The sequence below is a fragment of the Salmo salar genome, chromosome 21 (assembly GCF_965601325.2).
Source record: "Salmo salar chromosome 21, fSalSal1, whole genome shotgun sequence".
In the NCBI taxonomy this organism is placed as follows: Eukaryota; Metazoa; Chordata; class Actinopteri; order Salmoniformes; family Salmonidae; genus Salmo; species Salmo salar.
This window is the reverse complement of record NC_138311.1, coordinates 46,651,565-46,671,149: the sequence shown is the minus strand read 5'-3', so window position 1 is coordinate 46,671,149 and position 19,585 is coordinate 46,651,565. Positions and strand designations below refer to the sequence as shown.

Sequence of the window (19,585 nt, the reverse complement as noted above, 5' to 3'; positions counted from 1 at the left end):
CAATATACAGTACATGCTAATGCATTAACTTCCTCCTTCCCCCTGTAATGTTGCTAGGGAATCTTATTTCTCTGTTCTGTTAAGTCTGAAAGTGTAGGCAAAAGGTTATTCCCTTTGTTGTGATGGTGATACATCAATCCAATGGCAGTCACCCTACTTTACGTCACAATGCCTCAGGCTTTGAAGAAGCCTTCCGGAATAACTTTTGATTAAATCATATTTCCCTCTCATGACAGGTGTATAATAACAAACCAATAATATTTCAGTCAGACTTTTTATTTATTTATGGTTAAAGCAGAGGAAACAGAAAACTGATTATCATTTACAGCATATTTGTGTCAGAGCTCTAGAGAAGTGACTTGGAAGCAAGTTGATACATTGGGTAACAATAATGTAATCTAATAAGAAATAAATTCAAGTAAACAATAAGTAAAGAATACTAATATAATAAAGATCTACTTCTTATGTTCTTTTTAATATCACAAACAGCAAACATGACACAATAATAAAACACTATTATAAAACACAATTACAAAACACAATAATAAAACAATACAATTACAAAACAACACAATTATAAAAAAAACACTATTATAAAACAATACAACACTATTATTAAAAAAAGACTATTATAAAACCATACAATTACAAAACACTATTATAAAACAATACTATTATAAAACACAATTATAAAACACCACCCCTTCCACACACGAAATGACACAAACAGAAAAAATGGAAAGGTATGTAGTTAGAAACATAACGTTTTATAGATATAACCCTTACATGTTGGAATTTTGATGAATTCCTCACCCAACATACCGTCACTCTCCACTTCAACTCTGCTGTTCTGCTGTCCAGGAGGCTGGGCTGCGACCCTCCTGCTCTTTTCAGAAGCCTGGTCTCTTCTCCTGGTCTTCAGGTTCAAAGTGAAAACATGTTTCTAGAATTTTTTGCAAATTTATTGAAAATGAAATACACAAATATCGGATTTATTTAAGTATTCCCACCCCTAAGTCAGTACTTTGTAGAAGCACCTTTGGCTGCGATTCTGGGTGTCTCTAAGAGCTTTGCACACTTGGATTGTACAATATTTCCCCATTATTATTATTTTTTAATTCTTCAAGCTCTATCAAGTTGATTGTTGATCATTGCTAGCCATTTTCCTGTCTTGCCATAGATTTTCAAGACGATTTAAGTCAGAACTGTAACTTGGCCACTCTGGAACATTCAATGTCATCTTGTTAAGCAACTCCGGTGTAGATTTGGCCTTGTGGTTTAGGTTATTGTCCTGCTGAAAGGTGAATTTGCCTCCCAGTGTCTGTTTGTAAGCAGACTGATCCAGGTTTTCCTGTAGGATTTTACCTGTGCTTATAGCTACCTGTATTCCGTTTATTTTTATTTAAAAAAAACTCCCTTGCCGATGTCAAGCATACCCATAACAAGATGCCGCCTCCACCATGCTTGAAAATATGAACAGTGTTAGTCATTGATGTGATGTGTTGGATTTTCCCAAAACCAAACTTTTTTTTATTCAGGACAAACAGTTCATTTCTTTCCCACATTTTTTGCAGTGTTTCTGGGCAAGAGTAGTAACCAGATTAAATCCGGTACGTTTTTTTCACCCGGCCGTGAAAATACTGCCCCCTATCCACAACAGGTTAAGTTCCTTGTTGCAAACAGGATGCATGCTTTTTTATTCTGTACAGGCTTCCTTCTTTTCACTCTGTCATTTAGGTTAGTATTGTGGAGTAAGTACAATGTTGTTGATCCATCCTCAGTTTTCTCCTATCACAGCCATTAAACTCTGTAACTGTTTTAAAGTCACCATTGGCCTGTATCTTTGTAGTGACTGGGTGTATTGATACACCATCCAAAGTGTAATTAATAGTTTCCCCATACTCAAAATATTCAATGTCTGCTTTTTTTTTACCCATCTATCAATAGGTGCCCTTCTTTGCAAGGCACTGAAAAACATCCCTGGTCTTTGTGCTTGAATCTGTGCGTCAAATTACCTATTCGATTGAGGAACCATACAGATCATGTGTGTGGGGGGTATGTGTGGGGTACAGAGATGGGGTAGTCATCATGTTAACCACTATTTGTCACGTCCTGACCAGTAAGGGGTCATTTTGTAATTGTAGTATGGTCAGGACGTGGCAGGGGTGTGTTTGATTTATGTGTCTTGGGTTTTTGGGTGATGTTCTATGTTGTCCATTTCTATGTTTGAATGTCCATTTAGTCTATTTCTATGTTCAGGTTTTGGTTTGGCCTTCAATTGGAAGCAGCTGTTCCTCGTTGCTTCTAATTGGAGGCCATATTTAAGTAGGTTTTTTTTTTGTCACTGTCTTTGTGGGTAGTTGTTCCATGTATAGCTGTGTAGCCTTACAGGACTGGGTTTTGGCATCGGTATTTTTTGTTAAGTGTTCACATTTATTCCAAATACAAAAAGGAAGACGAGCACGATACCCACTGCGCCTCGGTCCACTTTTTACGACGCTCCTGACAGAACTACCCACCAAACGAAGACCAAGCAGTAGGGTTTGGAGCACCAGGGAGAAGGATGGACTTGGAGTGATGAATGACGATTCTGGGAGGACAAACTACGGGAGCTAGAGGAGGCACACGGGGAGTTGGGTAGAGTCAGGATGCAGACCTGAGCCAACTCCCCGTGCTTATTACAGTGAGTGACGGATCAAGAAAGCACCGAGCTATGCGGAAATACGCACTATATTGCCCAGAAGCATTCAAAGGCCGGTGTGATTGGTTAAAGCTCCCCAGTATGGCCAGGCGATGTTGAGCACTCAGCCAGGAAGGGTTGTGCAGGCTGTATGCTCCAGACCTCCAGTGCGTCTCCAGGTCCAGTTTACCCTGTTCCTGCTCCTCGTACTAGCCTTGAGGTGTGTCTCACCAGTATGGCGCCTCCAAAGCCAGCCCGACGCACCAGGCCTTTAGTGCGCCTGCCCAGTCCAGTACGTCCTGCTCCTCGCACTAGCCCTGTGGTACGTGTCACTAGTCTGGCGCCTCCAAAGCCAGCCCCACGCATCAGGCCTCTAGTGCGCCTGCCCAGTCCAGTACGTCCAGTTCCTGCTCCCCGCACGAGCCATGAGGTGCGTGTTACTAGTCTGGCGCCTCCAAAGCCAGCCCCACGCATCAGGCCTCTAGTGCGCCAGCCCAGCCCAGTACGTCCTGTTCCTGCTCCCCACACTCACCCTCCAGTGCGCCTCCATAACCCGGTACAGCCAGTGCCTGCAGTGAGCACTTGGCCCGGCAGTCCGGCGCTGCCATAGTTGCCCGCCAGTCCGGCGCTGCCATAGTCGCCCGCCAGTCCGGCGCTGCCATAGTCGCCCCTCAGTGAGGGTGGACAGGTTAGGTTGGGGACTAGGGCCGGAACCAGAGCCTTCAGCGAGGGTGGACAGGTTAGGTTGGGGACTAGGGCCGGAACCAGAGCCTTCAGCGAGGGTGGACAGGTTAGGTTGGGGACTAGGGCCGGAACCAGAGCCTTCAGCGAGGGTGGACAGGTTAGGTTGGGGACTAGGGCCGGAACCAGAGCCTTCAGCGAGGGTGGACAGGTTAGGTTGGGGACTAGGGCCGGAACCAGAGCCTTCAGCGAGGGTGGACAGGTTAGGTTGGGGACTAGGGCCGGAACCAGAGCCTTCAGCGAGGGTGGACAGGTTAGGTTGGGGACTAGGGCCGGAACCAGAGCCTTCAGCGAGGGTGGACAGGTTAGGTTGGGGACTGGGGCCGGAACCAGAGCCTTCAGCGAGGGTGGACAGGTTAGGTTGGGGACTAGGGCCGGAACCAGAGCCACCTCCGTGGGGGGAGTTTGGGGAAGGGGGGGGGTGTTTGCACAGGAACTGTCGGTGGCCACCCTCCCTTCCCTCCCTTTAATTTTTGTTTTTTTGTTGTGGGTTATTGTTGGTCTGTTGGTTAAGGTGAATTCGGGGTCTGCACCTTTGGGGGGGGGGTGGTACTGTCACGTCCCGACCAGTAAGGGGTCATTTTGTTATTGTACTATGTTCAGGACGTGGCAGGGGTGTGTTGATTTGTGTCTTGGGTTTTTGGGTAATGTTCTATGTTGTCTATTCCTATGTTTGAATGTCTATTTAATCTGTTTGAATGTCTATTTCTATGTTCAGGTTTTGGTTTGGCCTTCAATTGGAAGCAGCTGTTCTTCGTTGCTTCTAATTGGAGGCCATATTTAAGTAGGGGTTTTTGTCACTGTCTTTGTGGGTAGTTGTTCCATGTATAGCTGTGTAGCCTTACAGGACTGTTTTTCGTTGTTAATTGTTCACGTTTATTCAAAAAAAAAAAAAAGGAAGATGAGCACGATACCCGCTGCGCCTTGGTCCACTTTTTACGACGCTCCTGACACTATTATTGAACACGGATTGAGTCCAAGCATCTTTTTTGCAATTTGTTAAGCACATTTTTACTCCAGAATTTATTTAGGCTTGTCATAAAGGGATTCTTGAATCAAGACATTTCAGCATTACATTTTTATTAATTTCTAACATTTTCTATAAACAACATTTTACTTTATGGGGTATTGTGTGTAGATCAGTGACAATCTCAGTTTAATAAATTTTAAATTCAAGCTGTAACACAACAAAATGTGGAAAAAGTAAAGGGGTGTGAACACTTTCTGAAAGCGCTGTCTTCTCACCATCTTTCCTCTGATTTAGCTTTCTGCTCTTACTCTACAGAATAAGAAACTGCTCATTTTCCCCGAAATCATTTGAGATGCTGTCAAGTCCTTCTCACACGCATGAATGTCATAGCTGAGGACATTTTTTGGGGGAGAAAAATGGATTAGTGTAATGATCTAATAAACATTAGATATTTGACATGGCATTGCTACAAAACCTCACTGAAGGCCTATTCATTTCAATACAAGTTTATCCCCTCAGGGGCAATGAAGAAAGGCACGTCAGTAACTAGTATAAATAATCAGCACTGCACCCACTACACACTGGGGCTCCCGATTGACGCAGCGGTCTAAGGCACTGCATCTCAGTGCTAGAGGCGACACTCTGGTTCGATTCCAGGCTATTTCACAACCGGCTGTGATTGGGAGTCCCATAGGGTGGTGCACATTTGGCCCAGCGTTGTTAGGGTTTGGCTGGTGTCGGCTGTCATTGTAAATAAGAATTTGTTCTTAACCTACTTGCCTAGATAAATTAAATAAAAGGTAAATAAGATTTTTATCGTAACTGACTTGCCTAGTTAAATAAATACATTTAAAAAACACTCTGAAAAAAGGACTTTCTGTAGAGGGGTGTGTCTTTAATGTGCCCAAGATTTGACTATTCTCAATTGATACCTTGAAATATCGTATTCAAAATCATCTGTGACATTTACATTTTTACATTTTAGTCATTTAGCAGATGCTCTTATCCAGAGCGACTTACAGTAGTGAATGCATACATTTCATACCATTTAAAAAAAAAAGTATTTTAATTTTTTTGTACTGGCCCCCCGTGGGAATCGAACCCACAACCCTGGCGTTGCACACACCATGCTCTACCAACTGAGCCACAGGGTAGGCTATCATTGGACTGCAAGACATTGTTGCGTGTATCCACTGTTTATTACTCTCCCAAATGTTTATCCATGTCTAGCTCTGTTACTCTTTTCTCCCTGCGCTAAGACTGAGCTCGATCAGAATGAAGATTGTATGAGGGCTGATGATGCATCTGGCCTGGTCCCTGGCAGACTGTCATTGATCTAGTGAGGAGATGTTTGACTGGGGGGATAATAGATGTAGGCTGCATCCCAACTGGCACCCAATTCCATATGCAGTGCACTACTTTTGACTGAAGTCTTATGTGCCCTGGTCAAAAGTAGTGCACTACATAGGAAAAAGTATGCCATTTCGGACGCAGATGTAATGAGGAACACTGCTCTGTTGTTCTGGTCTGGTGGATGTCCAGTGGCTTTCCTCTGTGTTTTCCAATAGGGCTGGAGACACCCATGGTCACTGTTCAATGGCATGTAGTTGGGATAGGCAGTCAGGATGCCTTGATCAGACATCCAAAGGGATTGTCTGCATTGTGCAAAATGAAGCATGATTTCATATAGACTAAAACAGTTACTTTAACTAAGAATCGGGTTACATGTGGGCTCTCTTTTCCTCTGCAGGTGTCATCGTGTTGTTGTCCAATCAGAGACCTGCATGTGTGAAGCCGCGGCCAGCAATGGAACCCTGGCCTGCAGTGGCCTGGGTCCTACTGCTGATGGTCCTCGCTGATTGGCTGAAAATGGCCCAATCAAAGGACTTCACAGAACAGGATATCATCTACCTCCATCCCTCAAGTAATAGTTTTTATTATTATATTTTTGGGGACCACTTTTGGCTCGGGAGCCTACTTTCAGGACTATTTGCTAAAAAGTAAACAAAAGCACCGGAGAATCTCTTTAAGGGTTATGAAAAAGTGGGTCAGAGGCTATGCTATGCATGAATAGCAGTTAGGGGTATCCAGTGAACTTGTGATCCCCCAGCCTAACCAGACAGATCCACAGCTGGCACAGCAACTGTCTGCTGCCTCCCCACCCCTCTGCACCCCGCCACACCCTCTCCACCCCCCACCCCTCTGCACCCCGCCACACCCTCTCCACCCCCCACCCCTCTGCACCACCAGGCACATCTCATTGATCTGAGGTGTGGGGTCACGTGACTCCGTGCATAGCTACTGGGCTGTCAGACGCCCCATGTTGTCAGTGCTTTCTGCCCTCTTTAGTCTCATCCACCCATTAGCAACATTTTACACACTGTATCTATACGTTATTGATGTCTGTTTAATATTTCCATGTCATCCAAAAAGGTATACTTTTGTCTCATCTGTCCATAGAACATTCTTCCAAGAGTCTTGATGATCATCCAGGTGCTTTTTGGCAAACTTGAGTTAACTTTTTGGATGAGATAGATCCCATTTTATGTCTGCCGAAAACAAAACACTGTATTCCACAGTAAGAACCTCATACCAACGTTGAAGCATGGTGGTGCTAGTGTGATGGTTTGGAGATGCTTTGCTGCCTCAGGACCTGGATGACTTGCCTTATTAGAAGGAACCCTGAATTCTGCTCTGTATCAGAGAATTCTACAGGAGAATGTCAGGCCAACCATCTGTGAGCTGAAGCTGAAGCACAGATGAGTCATGCAGCAAGACGATCCAAAACACACAATCAAGTCGACATGAAGATGGTCAACAAATTTGAAGTTTTGAAATGGCCTTGTCAAAGTCCAGACCTAATCCCAATTGAGATGTTGTGGCAGGACTTAAAACAAGCAGTTCATGCTTGAAAACCCACAAATGCCGCTGAGTTAAACCAGTTCTCCATGGAAGAGTGGGCCGAAATTCCTCCACAGCGAAGTGAGAGACTGATCAACAACAACAGGAAGCATTTGGTTGCAGTCATTGCAGCTAAAGGTGGTACAACCAGTTATTGAGTGTAAGGGGGTCATTACTTTTTCACACAGGGGAATTGGGTGTTGCGTAACATTGTTTATTGAATAAATAAAATACGTATATATATTTGTTTGTTATTTGTAAACTCAGGTTCCCTTTATCTAATATTAGGTTTTGCTTGAAGATCTGATAACATTCAGTATAAAAAATATGCAAAAGTAGAGAAAATCTGAAAGGGGACAAATTCTTTTTTTACAGCACTGTTAGCTTTGTCTCTTACCGTGTATGACGTTTATGACTTCCTTTATCAACAAATCAAAGATAATTCGAACAGCAAACAACTGTCATGTAGATTAGAATTCTAGTAGCATGAACCAGCAATGTGACAATGATGATCAACAAGACCCAGCTGAGGGTAACTGATTGATTATTGTCCTTTGGCTGTCCCTATGACTCGAACAGAATGTTCCAGCGTGGCCAGAATGTGGACGCTCACTAATTGGTCCTCAGTGTCAATTAGATCATGTTCCCAAGCCACAACTTTTTCTCTCTCTCTTTTTTCTTTCTCTCTCTCTCTCTCTCTCTGTCTCTCTCCCTCTCTCCCTCTCACTCTCTCTCTCTCTCTTTCTCCCCTGGCACTCCCCTCACCCCAGTCCGTGTACAACAACAGGCTGGGTCACTATACTGTAGGCCTCTGAGAAGGACATATGCCAGGTATAAGCCGCTAGATTAGGGACTGAAACAACCCTAACTCTCCCCAGGGCGCGGGCATGTTAGAGGTCAGCCCTCCCACGTCTCAGAAACAGGCCCCTGCATAGCCAGAAAGCAAACTCTTAAGATCTGTGTCTCTTTCATCACAGAGAGACAGAACTCCCGGGATCAGGTTTCTGGAATACTGGAGATATCTGTGTCGGCTCGAGGCCACCCCTCTAATCCCCCACTGGGGATTTGGTGTGTGTGTGTGTGTGTGTGTGTGTGTGTGTGTGTGTGTGTGTGTGTGTGTGTGTGTGTGTGTGTGTGTGTGTGTGTGTGTGTGTGTGTGTGGCAGGGTGTGTGTGTGGCAGGGTGTGTGTGTGGCAGGGTGTGTGTGTGTGAGAGGGCTGCTAGGGAGTGGTATGGTAACTAACCAGACTTCCTGAGGAGATGAAGGAGTAGTCTAGCTAGCTAGCCATGGCAAGGCGGTATCATGTTCTAGCTAGCTAGCCATGGCAAGGCGGTATCATGGTCTAGCTAGCTAGCCGTGGCAAGGCAGTATCATGGTCTAGCTAGCTAGCCGTGGCAAGGCAGTATCATGGTCTAGCTAGCTAGCCGTGGCAAGGCAGTATCATGGTCTAGCTAGCTAGCCGTGGCAAGGCAGTATCATGGTCTAGCTAGCTAGCCGTGGCAAGGCAGTATCATGGTCTAGCTAGACATGGCAAGGCGATATCATGGTTTAGCTAGCTAGCCATGGCAAGGCAGTATCATGGTCTCGCTAGACATGTCAAGGCAGTATCATGGTCTAGCTAGCCATGGCAAGGCGATATCATGTTCTAGCTAGACATGGCAAGGTGGTATCATGTTCTATCTAGACATAGCAAGGCGGTATCATGGTCTGCATCCCAAAGGGAACCCTATTCCCTATGAACTGCACTACTTTTGAGCAGAGCCCTTTGGGATATATATTGCACTACATGGGGAATAGGGTGCCGTTGGAGATGTAGCCATGGTGATTGGCAACATACTTTGTGTTCTAAATGAAGTTTGCCTGCCCTGCAGACCTTCAGCTGTCACTGGGGAAGGGTGTGGAACTGGCCAATTAGATTAATGTAATGGTGCGAAATTGGAAAGACTAACAGCCTCCTTGTCTGTTTGATCACAACAGATGGCCTCCATGGACATTTTCCAACCTCTGGGGACCAAGAATTGAGAAGGGAAGGGAGCAACTGGGCTACATGCTCTTAGTCTTAGTGTTTTACTGGATTAGCAGAGTGCATGATGGGTTAAACTGTACTTGACACTATAGGTCTATATCAGAACAATTGTGTGAGAGAGATAAATGGTTTGGCTGGTGATAACAGCTATAAAGAGAGATAGATTAAACTACAGTATATGTTTGGAAGGACTGAGTTCCCCAGAGAATGGTTTCTCAGAGTCCATATTAGAAGTGTGACTATATTAAACCAATCCAAAATAAGGCCTTTGATGCATTCCAAACTTTTTTATCCATCTTAATTATCCAGATGTTCCATATTTTTCTGGCCAGATTTCCTAAACTAATGTTATTAACACAGTTTATGGTATGAACTTGCAAATCTTATTCAACGTTTCAGGACCTCTGTATACACTGAGTGTACGAAACATTAGGAACATCTTCCTACTATTGAGTTGCAGCCCCTTTTGCCCTCAGAACAGCCTCAATTAGTTGGGGCATGGACTCTACAAGGTGTCAAGTGTTCCACAGGGATGCTGGCCCATGTTGACTCCAATGCTTCCCACAGTTGTGTCAAGTTGGCTGGATGTCCTTTGGGTGGTGGACCATTCTTGATACACACGGGAAACTGTTGAGTGTGAAAAACCCAGCAACGTTGCAGTTCTTGACACACTCAAACCGGTGCGCCTGACACCTACTACCATACCCCGTTCAAAGGCACTTAAATATTTTGTCTTGCCCATTCACCCTCTGAATGGCACAACCCATGTCTCAATTGTCTCAAAGCTTAAAAATCATTATTTAAGCTGTCTCCTCCCCTTCATCTACACTGATTGAGGTGGATTTAACAAGTGACATCAATAAGGGATCACCTGGATTCACCTGGTCAGTCGATCATGTTCCTAATGTTTTGTATACTCAGTGTATAACTTCTTAAACGTTTCAGGACCTCTGTACATAGCTTATTCAAGGCTGAATAGGTTGTTGGCTATGTCTGTTAAGGTGATTCGTTATGGCTATCCCAGTGCCCTGTGCATGACCCCTTCTAAGTGTGTGTATGTTATCCGCAGCTACTCCATTCCCAGGCGGGTTCAAGTGCTTCACCTGTGAAGAAGCACCTGACAACTATGAGTGTAATCGCTGGGCGCCAGACCTGTACTGCCCACAAGGTGAGTCCGACCACTAGGACAAACCATTGTTCTTCTCAGCACTGTTGATGATTACATTATGACTTCAAGATCAGGAAGTAATACTCAATGTGTAAATTCTACACTCCCTCTGCTCTCGGATTGGCCTACTCTTATTTAGTATTTAGATTAGGTGTTCTTTCCTTCTCTGAGTGCTTCCAACAAAGTTGTAAATGACCACTCTGTTTGTTCAATGGAGGCCTCTGTACCTGTGTATTATTGAGTATAATGTCACCCTGCTGTTGACATGTTTAGCTCATAAATAGCTAACCACATCAAGAGAGTTAGCGTGGCGCGACCACAATCAGGCCAGATTTACAGCACTCTCTTAAGGACTAATAAGTTACTGTGGCCGAGCCCAAAACAAGACACATTCTTTGTATGAATAACAACCCCATAGATCGTTGGATAGAGAGATGCTGTGCTTGACCTAAACTGCCTGGAATGCATTGTGTAACGTGGTACGATTGGCATTTCCTTCAGGTTTAAGTGACCAAGGTGACCTACAGTCATGTGTCACTTTGGAGTATATCAGAAACCGTATGGCAGAGACTTCAATTCAGATACCGTATGGCAGAGACTTCAATTCAGATACCGTATGGCAGAGACTTCAATTCAGATACCGTATGGCAGAGACTTCAATTCAGATACCGTATGGCAGAGACTTCAATTCAGATACCGTATGGCAGAGACTTCAATTCAGATACCGTATGGCAGAGACTTCAATTCAGATACCGTATGGCAGACTTCAATTCAGATACCGTATGGCGGAGGCGTCAGATGGAGTTAGTCTATAATGTTTTTACCCCACAACCTCAGAACAGAAAAAATAACAGTTTTTCTCTCAATTCTTAGTCCCTCGTTAAGCTGAGTTAACTCAGTATCCATCCATGCTAACCAAAAAGTGGTATTGTAGCTACCAGGTCAATATGTTTTATTTACTATCTTTATTATTCTCAACAGAGGCTAGATACTGTTACACGCGGCACAAGATGGACATGGAGGGGGACAGTGTCTCTGTGACAAAGAGGTGTGTGGCTTTGGGAGACTGCCTCTCTACTGGATGCTCTGAAGAAGACCATGAAGGAACCAGGGTAAGGAGTGGGGAGTATTCAATAAGGAACCAGGGTAAGGAGTGGGGAGTATTCAATAAGGAACCAGGGTAAGGAGTGGGGAGTATTCAATAAGGAACCAGGGTAAGGAGTGGGGAGTATTCAATAAGGAACCAGGGTAAGGAGTGGGGAGTATTCAATAAGGAACCAGGGTAAGGAGTGGGGAGTATTCAATAAGGAACCAGGGTAAGGAGTGGGGAGTATTCAATAAGGGGAATAGTGTTGGGAGGTTAGATTCAAGATGGGAAGAGGAGAATAGTTTGGCCTGGTGTTGGGAGGTTAGAATGGAATGATGTGGGGTAGGGGTTTCTCTGGCGTAATTATTCTGCTTGACTTTGGGCATGGCATTTTCTTACTTGGAAAATAAGAAAGAATTCTTATATTAAGTAAACCAGACGGCACCATTAAAAAACTTTTTTTTAATGGATAGACGGGAGGCACACTCAGACATTATTTACAAATGAAGCCTGTGCGCTTAGTGAGTATGTCAGATCAATGTCAGTAGGGATGACCAGGGATGTTCTCTTGATAAGTGTGTGAATTGGACCATTTTCCTGTCCTGCTAAGCATTCAAAATGTAACAAGTACTTTTGGGTGTCAAGGAAAATGTATGGAGTAAAAAGTACATGATTTTCTTTATGAATGTAGTAAAGTAAAAGTGAAAGTTGTCAAAAAATATGAATAGGAAAGTCAAGTACAGATACCCCCAAAACTACTTAATTAGTACTTTAAGAATATTTACTTAATATTGTCCGGATCTCAAGCTATGGTTGCGGTCAAAGCTGGAGTGGGATCAGAACCAGGGTCAGACTATGTGAACATGGCCCTTTATGTTACGGCCCTGTCCATGTCACCACCACTTAACAGTGCTTTTCAGTTCATCTGGAGATCCTCCACAGTGCTCACTCCAGTACACTGCCATTCCAATCCCTGGTGAAAGGTGTGTCCTCACAACCTCGGAAGTCTGCATGATTCCCCTGGAGAGAGAGGCGAGACAGAGAGAGAGAGGGAGACCAGAGAGAGAGAGAGGGAGAGCAGAGAGAGAGAGAGAGAGAGGGAGAGCAGAGAGAGAGAGGGAGAGCAGAGCGAGAGAGAGGGAGAGCAGAGAGAGAGAGGGAGAGCAGAGCGAGAGAGGGAGAGCAGAGCGAGAGAGAGAGAGGGAGAGCAGAGAGAGAGAGGGAGAGCAGAGCGAGAGAGAGAGAGGGAGAGCAGAGAGATAGAGGGAGAGCAGAGAGAGAGAGAGGGAGAGCAGAGAGAGAGAGAGGGAGAGCAGAGAGAGAGGGAGAGCAGAGAGAGAGGGAGAGCAGAGAGAGAGGGAGAGCAGAGAGAGAGGGAGAGAAGAGAGAGGGAGAGAAGAGAGAGAGAAGCCTGTAACAGGAAAAGATAGAGCTTGACCCTTATATAAAAGTTGGATATTAACTTTATGAAAGGATGTGTGAAATATTTCAAAAGGAGAATTCCCTTTAGAAGTAAACGCCATATTCAATAATATAGACTATATGTCTGTCAAAGGCTATACTAAAGGCTGTATGTCTGTTAGTAAAAATGGAAAACTGCAATTGATTCCACTGGAGGAAGGGAGGGAGAGAGAGAGAGAGCGAGTGTTGTATCTAATGGTGAAACTTTTCTCCTTAGGTTTGCACAGCGTGCTGTGAGGGGAATATCTGTAACCTTCCTCTACCCTGGAACGTGACGGAGGCTGTGTTCGCCACCACCTCACCCCTCAGCGGCACCACAGGGCTCTCACAGTGCTACACACTAACCTCCAGCCTGCTCTACTTCACCCTGCTCATCTCCAGCTATGTCTGACCAGTGGAGAGAAAGACTGATATAAGGTCTGATACGACTAGATGGACTCAATATACACCCTATGGAGATAGGGCTCACTGCAGGTTTTGGACAATTTATTTCCCTTTTAATTCAATAGGAAACCAGTTTGGATTATCTTTCATCTTTATGCAGGGCCTCAATAAAACAAGCACTTAGAGCTCGACACTGCTTCTGAAACAGGCAATATGGCTGTCAATCTTGAAGGATCAATCATACTAAATATCACAGTATGACATTGCATCATTCTCCCCTACTAGTCTTCTGCACAGGGACGGAAGGAGGGGGAACTGTGGCGTGTTTGGACTCGTCAGTAGGTTATAGGCCATTGTAAAAGCTGCAATATTTTCCAGTGATAAGGAAGAATAACAGACAGACAGCAGCTTCTGTGAGGATTAGTCTGCTTGAACCTTTTTCTGCTTTTATGTTTTCACATTTGTGAGTCAGTTCCCCATGTTGTATGTTTGACACATTATGTACATATACATAGTATTTATTTTTTTAAAGAACATGGTTGTTAGACAGTGAATATGTATGTGTGAAATGTTAGCATTTAGGTAAAGTGGAACAGATAACATAGGCACTGCTCATGCTTTTATGTGTAGTATGTGGAAAGTATTTTTAACAACAGAAAGAGAGCCTGGTGCCCATCAAACAAACGTATAACGCTTTGCATGAGGTGGTGTTTCTGTTGTGGAAAAACTATTTCCTCAAACCTTAAAAAGGATTAAAGTTAATTACAGGTCTATTTTGGCTTAGCATTTTCCGATGATGAAAAATAAATCTGACTTTCCACACAGTACAGTAAGCTATCCCCATAGCACAGCACTTTGCTTGGGCTAGGCTTTGGGAGCTGTACTGTAATTCTTGGACTTATTGAGAGGCAACAATGCATGACACCATTATTTACTGATACTACATGACATATGCTCTTAACCAGAGCTCCTTACAGTAGTGAGTACATACATTTTCATACTGGTCCCCCATGGGAATTGAACCCACAACCTTTGCGTTGCAAGCACCATGCTCTACCAACTGAACCACACAGGATGCGCTTCAGTAGTCTTTTACTCACCCCTGTTTTAATGTTTTCCGTTCTCGTGACACATACCTCTGGTGTTTATACGGTGTTTTGTGACATGTTTGTCATCCATCACTCTTTGTTGGCCGGTGTGACCGCCTGGCTGGCCGAGAAAAATGCAGAGTTAGCAAATACAGTGTTATTGTTCTCCAGGCTTTTATGATTTGTTTAGGCTGACCGCCCGAGACATAGAGGAGACCGGTCATTTCAAATGGTATTTCAACCAAGGTGTGTACGCCTCCATCTCTACTGTCTGTTCAGTAGCACTCCAGCCAAATGGTAAGAGGAAAAGAGTGAAGCGTGATTTACAGATGTAGTCTGTAAATTGATCTACTGTAGTCTGCTCTGTTCACATTTAATAAATTACATTTCATTTTATTATGGCGGGCCTTGTGTTTTCCACTATCATAGCAAGATTTTATCCTGTATTCTAAGCCTTATCCAGAAATGAGAATTGCACCAAATTTGCATTTGTCTGAGGATGGTGCTGGACCATCTGAAATAAACAGAAAAGGGGGCGGCTTTAAATAAAGGTTCAAATCCAGGTCATGTGACGATTGCTCAAAACACAGGGCCCTATTTATTTATGGGGTAACAAAGGGACTGTTTGGGATTTTGGCAATGAGGCCCTTTATCTACTTTCCTAGAGTCAGATGAACTCATGGACACCATTTTATGTCTCTGTGTTAAGTACGAAGGAAGTTAGAGGTAGTTTCGCTATTAGCATGCTAGCAGATACCCATAGACTTCCAGTCATTGCGCTAAAGCTACTTCACATTGGCTCGCGAAATTACCTTTAACCTTCATACTGGACACAGAGTCATAAAAATGGTATTCATGAGTCCTTCTGACTCTGGGTAAGTAGATAAAGAGCCTCGTTGCCAAAATCCCGAAGTATCCCTTTAAGGGCTAGAACATGTTGTGTCCCTTTAAATCAATCAGGAAATACTGGAGTTTATCTTTAAAATATTTCACAAGGGCTTTTGCATTGTGACCTGAGAGCCAACATATCTTGCCAGATGTTTCCTTAATCTGACTCTAGAGAAGCACCGTACAAGTACGTTTGCATGAGTTTATCAACATTGATAATGTGGCTGTTGCATGTTATGTTGTGCCAATTGATATTATGTAAATATCATCTCTGTTTTTTTACATGCAATGTTTTTGTAAATAACTGAATATATAGATGTGAAAGACTTTGTAACTTCATATTTAAGATGAAGACATGACCACTTAGTCAATGGCTTATGAGATAAATGTTATTTGAGTAACAAAACAATACTACTGTAGTGCTGGATACCAATTCAACCAATGGTCTGACCAACCTAGGGCTGAATACCCATTCAGAGTCAGACAAGAGAATCAGCATTCAACCACTACGCTTCGTCCTCTCACTACAGTAGGAATTAGTGGGAGATTCCTGTAGGTGAGGATCATATGATAGATGTCCCATTTTTGCCATGCATCTGCATTCCATTGCTATTCACATCCGTCCTTTTTCCACAGATTGCAGAATTTCCATCAATTGCGGCCCAAGCCCCAGCCCAAGCCCCAGCCCAAGCCCCAGTGTGGTGCCTATAAATCTGTTTGTTTTTCTACCCGTCCAACTTTCAGTGGTCATAAATATAAAAGTGACGTCTGAGGATGACTCTTCGGAACCGAGCAGACCATGTCATCAGTAGAATCGGCAGCGGTTCCTGATAAGCCATCCCTGGAGTGTTGATCTAGGGGCCCCTGTGTGCCTCTGACAGGCCCCTGATTCCCTGTTCTAATACTTAGGGGTGGCATTAGCAAACAAACAACCCTTCTGGACAGTGTTTATGTCCCCCTTGGTTGCGGAATGGTCGCTATGCTGATCCTCAGGGCAGGGTAGCCCTACTGGTAGTATACAGTGTCTGGTGTATTGGACAGCAATGGGATGGAATGCAACAGTATAAGCAATAGGCACTAGGTAAAAGCGCATCATTCAAGAGTAAATATGACAAATTGACGGTTTAACATTGAAAATAAAGGGAATTGTGGTGCTTTGTTCCAATTCAGATCCAGATTACTTGAACAAACAGTCAAAACAAGTGGTCAAATACAATACACCAGTAAAATCTGTTTGGACTGGGTGATGTCCTCCATGGTGAGTTAGGGTCTGGTCCCAGTGGCCTCAGACTGCTCCCATAGTGAGGCGTTGTTTGGGAACATGACCCCAGTTGGATAGAACTCCAGGGGAGTCAGGGGTTAATATCCTGGGGCCTTTGTCCGCTTCGTACCGCATATGGACTCCGCGGCGAAAATGAAGTCGACTTTGTAGAAAATTCTAAAGGCTTTAGGTTTCACTCTGAGGTGGCGTCAGTGGTAGCTGGGGTTCTTAGGTAATGTCCTAATCTGGAAACAGCCGTATATGTATGGCAGTCAGTGGGAGAAAAATATCTTGTTCTCTTTTTCGCCTTCTCCTCTTTCAGGGGCAGCGAAAACAGCAATAGCGTTCTCAGGCTTTAGACCCTGCAGTGTAATTTCCAATCCTTTTTTTTCAAAGGGATTAACCTCTTTCACTTTTGCCTCAGGATCTGTGTTCATTTAAAGGTGACCGTGGAGTGGTTGTGTTGCCCAGAGATCTGCTCTCACAGCCTCTCACCGTAGGAAAAGAGAAACCCAGAAACATGAGTTAAGAGGAGTCAACAAGAAACCACAGAAAAACAGAAGCATGAGAGAGAGAGAGAGAGGGAGAGAGAGAGAGAGAGAGGGAGAGGGAGAGAAGAGAGGAAGAGAGGGAGAGCAGAGAGAGAAAGAGAGAGACAGAGAGAGAGAGAGAGAGAGAGGGAGAGAAGAGAGGAAGAGAGGGAGAGCAGAGAGAGAAAGAGAGAGACAGAGAGAGACAGAGAGGGACAGAGAGGGAGATAAGAGAGAGGGAGAGCAGAGAGGAAGAGAGGGAGAGCAGAGAGGAAGAGAGGGAGAGCAGAGGGAGAGCAGAGAGAGAGAGAGACAGAGAGAAGAGAGAGACAGACAGAGAGAAGAGAGAGAGCAGAGAGAGAGAGACAGAGAGGGAGAGCAGAGAGAGAAAGAGAGAGACAGAGAGAGACAGAGAGGAACAGAGAAGGACAGAGAGGGAGATAAGAGAGAGGGAGAGCAGAGAGGAAGAGAGAGAGACAGAGAGAAGAGAGAGAGCAGAGAGAGATGCCTGCAACAGGAAAATATTGATCTTGACCATTATATAAAAGTTGTGATTGAGGGATGTTTCAGGTCTGGTTGTTAAATGTCATGTTTTTAGTGATTGTGATTGAGGGCTGTTTCAGGCCTGGTTGTTAAATGTCATGTTTTTAGTGATTGTGATTGAGGGCTGTTTCAGGCCTGGATGTTGAATGCCATGTTTTTAGTGATTGTGATTGAGGGCTGTTTCAGGCCTGGATGTTGAATGACATGTTTTTAGTGATTGTGATTGAGGGCTGTTTCAGGCCTGGTTGTTGAATGACATGTTTTTAGTGATTGTGATTGAGGGCTGTTTCAGGCCTGGTTGTTGAATGACATGTTTTTAGTGATTGTGATTGAGGGCTGTTTCAGGCCTGGTTGTTGAATGTCATGTTTTTAGTGATTGTGATTGAGGGCTGTTTCAGGCCTAGTTGTTGAATGTCATGTTTTTAGTGATTGTGATTGAGGGCTGTTTCAGGCCTGGATGTTGAATGTCATGTTTTTAGTGATTGTGATTGAGGGCTGTTTCAGGCCTGGTTGTTGAATGACATGTTTTTAGTGATTGTGATTGAGGGCTGTTTCAGGCCTGGTTGTTGAATGACATGTTTTTAGTGATTGTGATTGAGGGCTGTTTCAGGCCTGGTTGTTGAATGACATGTTTTTAGTGATTGTGATTGAATGCTGTTTCAGGCCTAGTTGTCGAATGCCTGGCTGGTGCAGGGTTTCAAGAATGACCCTCATTGTATGAGGGCACGGCTGCATATCCTGTTCAGCTTCTACCTGCTGAGATTTTAATTACCCTTAGAGGACTCTCAGGGAAGAGGGATCTGCAATGGAAACACATCAAGTCCTCTCTCACTGCAGGGGAAAAACCCAACCACACAGCAGAGTACAGGGCTCTCTGGATTCCTGTGCCATTTAGCAGACGCTGTGCATTGAAACAAGTGGTTGCCGGTGGCAATGGTATTCTTGTAATGGCAATAATGGTCACCTGACATAGGCTACAGTACACATGGTCACCTGACATAAAGTAGGCTACAGTACACATGGTCACCTGACATAAAGTAGGCTACAGTACACATGGTCACCTGACATAAAGTAGGCTACAGTACACATGGTCACCTGACATAAAGTAGGCTACAGTACACATGGTCACCTGACATAAAGTAGGCTACAGTACACATGGTCACCTGACATAAAGTAGGCTACAGTACACATGGTCACCTGACATAAAGTAGGCTACAGTACACATGGTCACCTGACATAAAGTAGGCTACAGTACACATGGTCACCTGACATAAAGTAGGCTACAGTACACATGGTCACCTGACATAGCTTTTAAGTGGAGTAAAACAAGGCTGTCCATTGTCTCCATATCTAAACTCAGCAAAAAAAGAAACATCCCCTTTTCAGGACCCTGTCTTTCAAAGATCATTCGTAAAAATCCAAATAACTTCACAGATCTTCATTGTAAAGGGTTTAAACACTGTTTCCCATGCTTGTTCAATGAGCCATAAACAATGAACATGCACCTGTGGAATGGTTGTTAAGACACTAACAGCTTACAGACGGTAGGAAATAAAGGTCACAGTTATGAAAACGTAGGACACTAAAGAGGCCTTTCTACTGACTCTGAAAAACACTAAAAGAAAGATGCCCAGGGTCCCTGGTCATCTGTGTGAACGTGCCTTAGGCATGCTGCAAGGAGGCATGAGGACTGCAGATGTGGCCAGGGCAATAAACTGTAATGTCCGTACTGTGAGACGCCTAAGACAGCGCTACAGGGAGACAGGACGGACAGCTAATCGTCCTCGCAGTGGCACACCACGTGTAACAACACCTGCACAGGATCAGTACATCCGAATATCACACCTGCGGGACAG

At 44.2% G+C, this 19,585-nt stretch overlaps 1 protein-coding gene across 1 annotated transcript in view; it reads left to right on the top strand.

Moving 5' to 3' along the window:
• The window catches only part of LOC106582406 (ly6/PLAUR domain-containing protein 6), a 40,330-nt gene extending 25,427 nt beyond the window's left edge, over nucleotides 1-14,903 (top strand). The window contains exons 2-5 of the mRNA XM_014165498.3: nucleotides 6,142-6,315; nucleotides 10,389-10,487; nucleotides 11,469-11,599; nucleotides 13,253-14,903. Coding sequence (XP_014020973.1) covers nucleotides 6,198-6,315; nucleotides 10,389-10,487; nucleotides 11,469-11,599; nucleotides 13,253-13,426 — 522 coding nt within the window. The 5' untranslated portion in view covers nucleotides 6,142-6,197 and the 3' untranslated portion in view covers nucleotides 13,427-14,903. The remainder of the gene's footprint in view (nucleotides 1-6,141; nucleotides 6,316-10,388; nucleotides 10,488-11,468; nucleotides 11,600-13,252) is intronic.
• The last annotated feature ends 4,682 nt before the right edge of the window (nucleotides 14,904-19,585 follow it).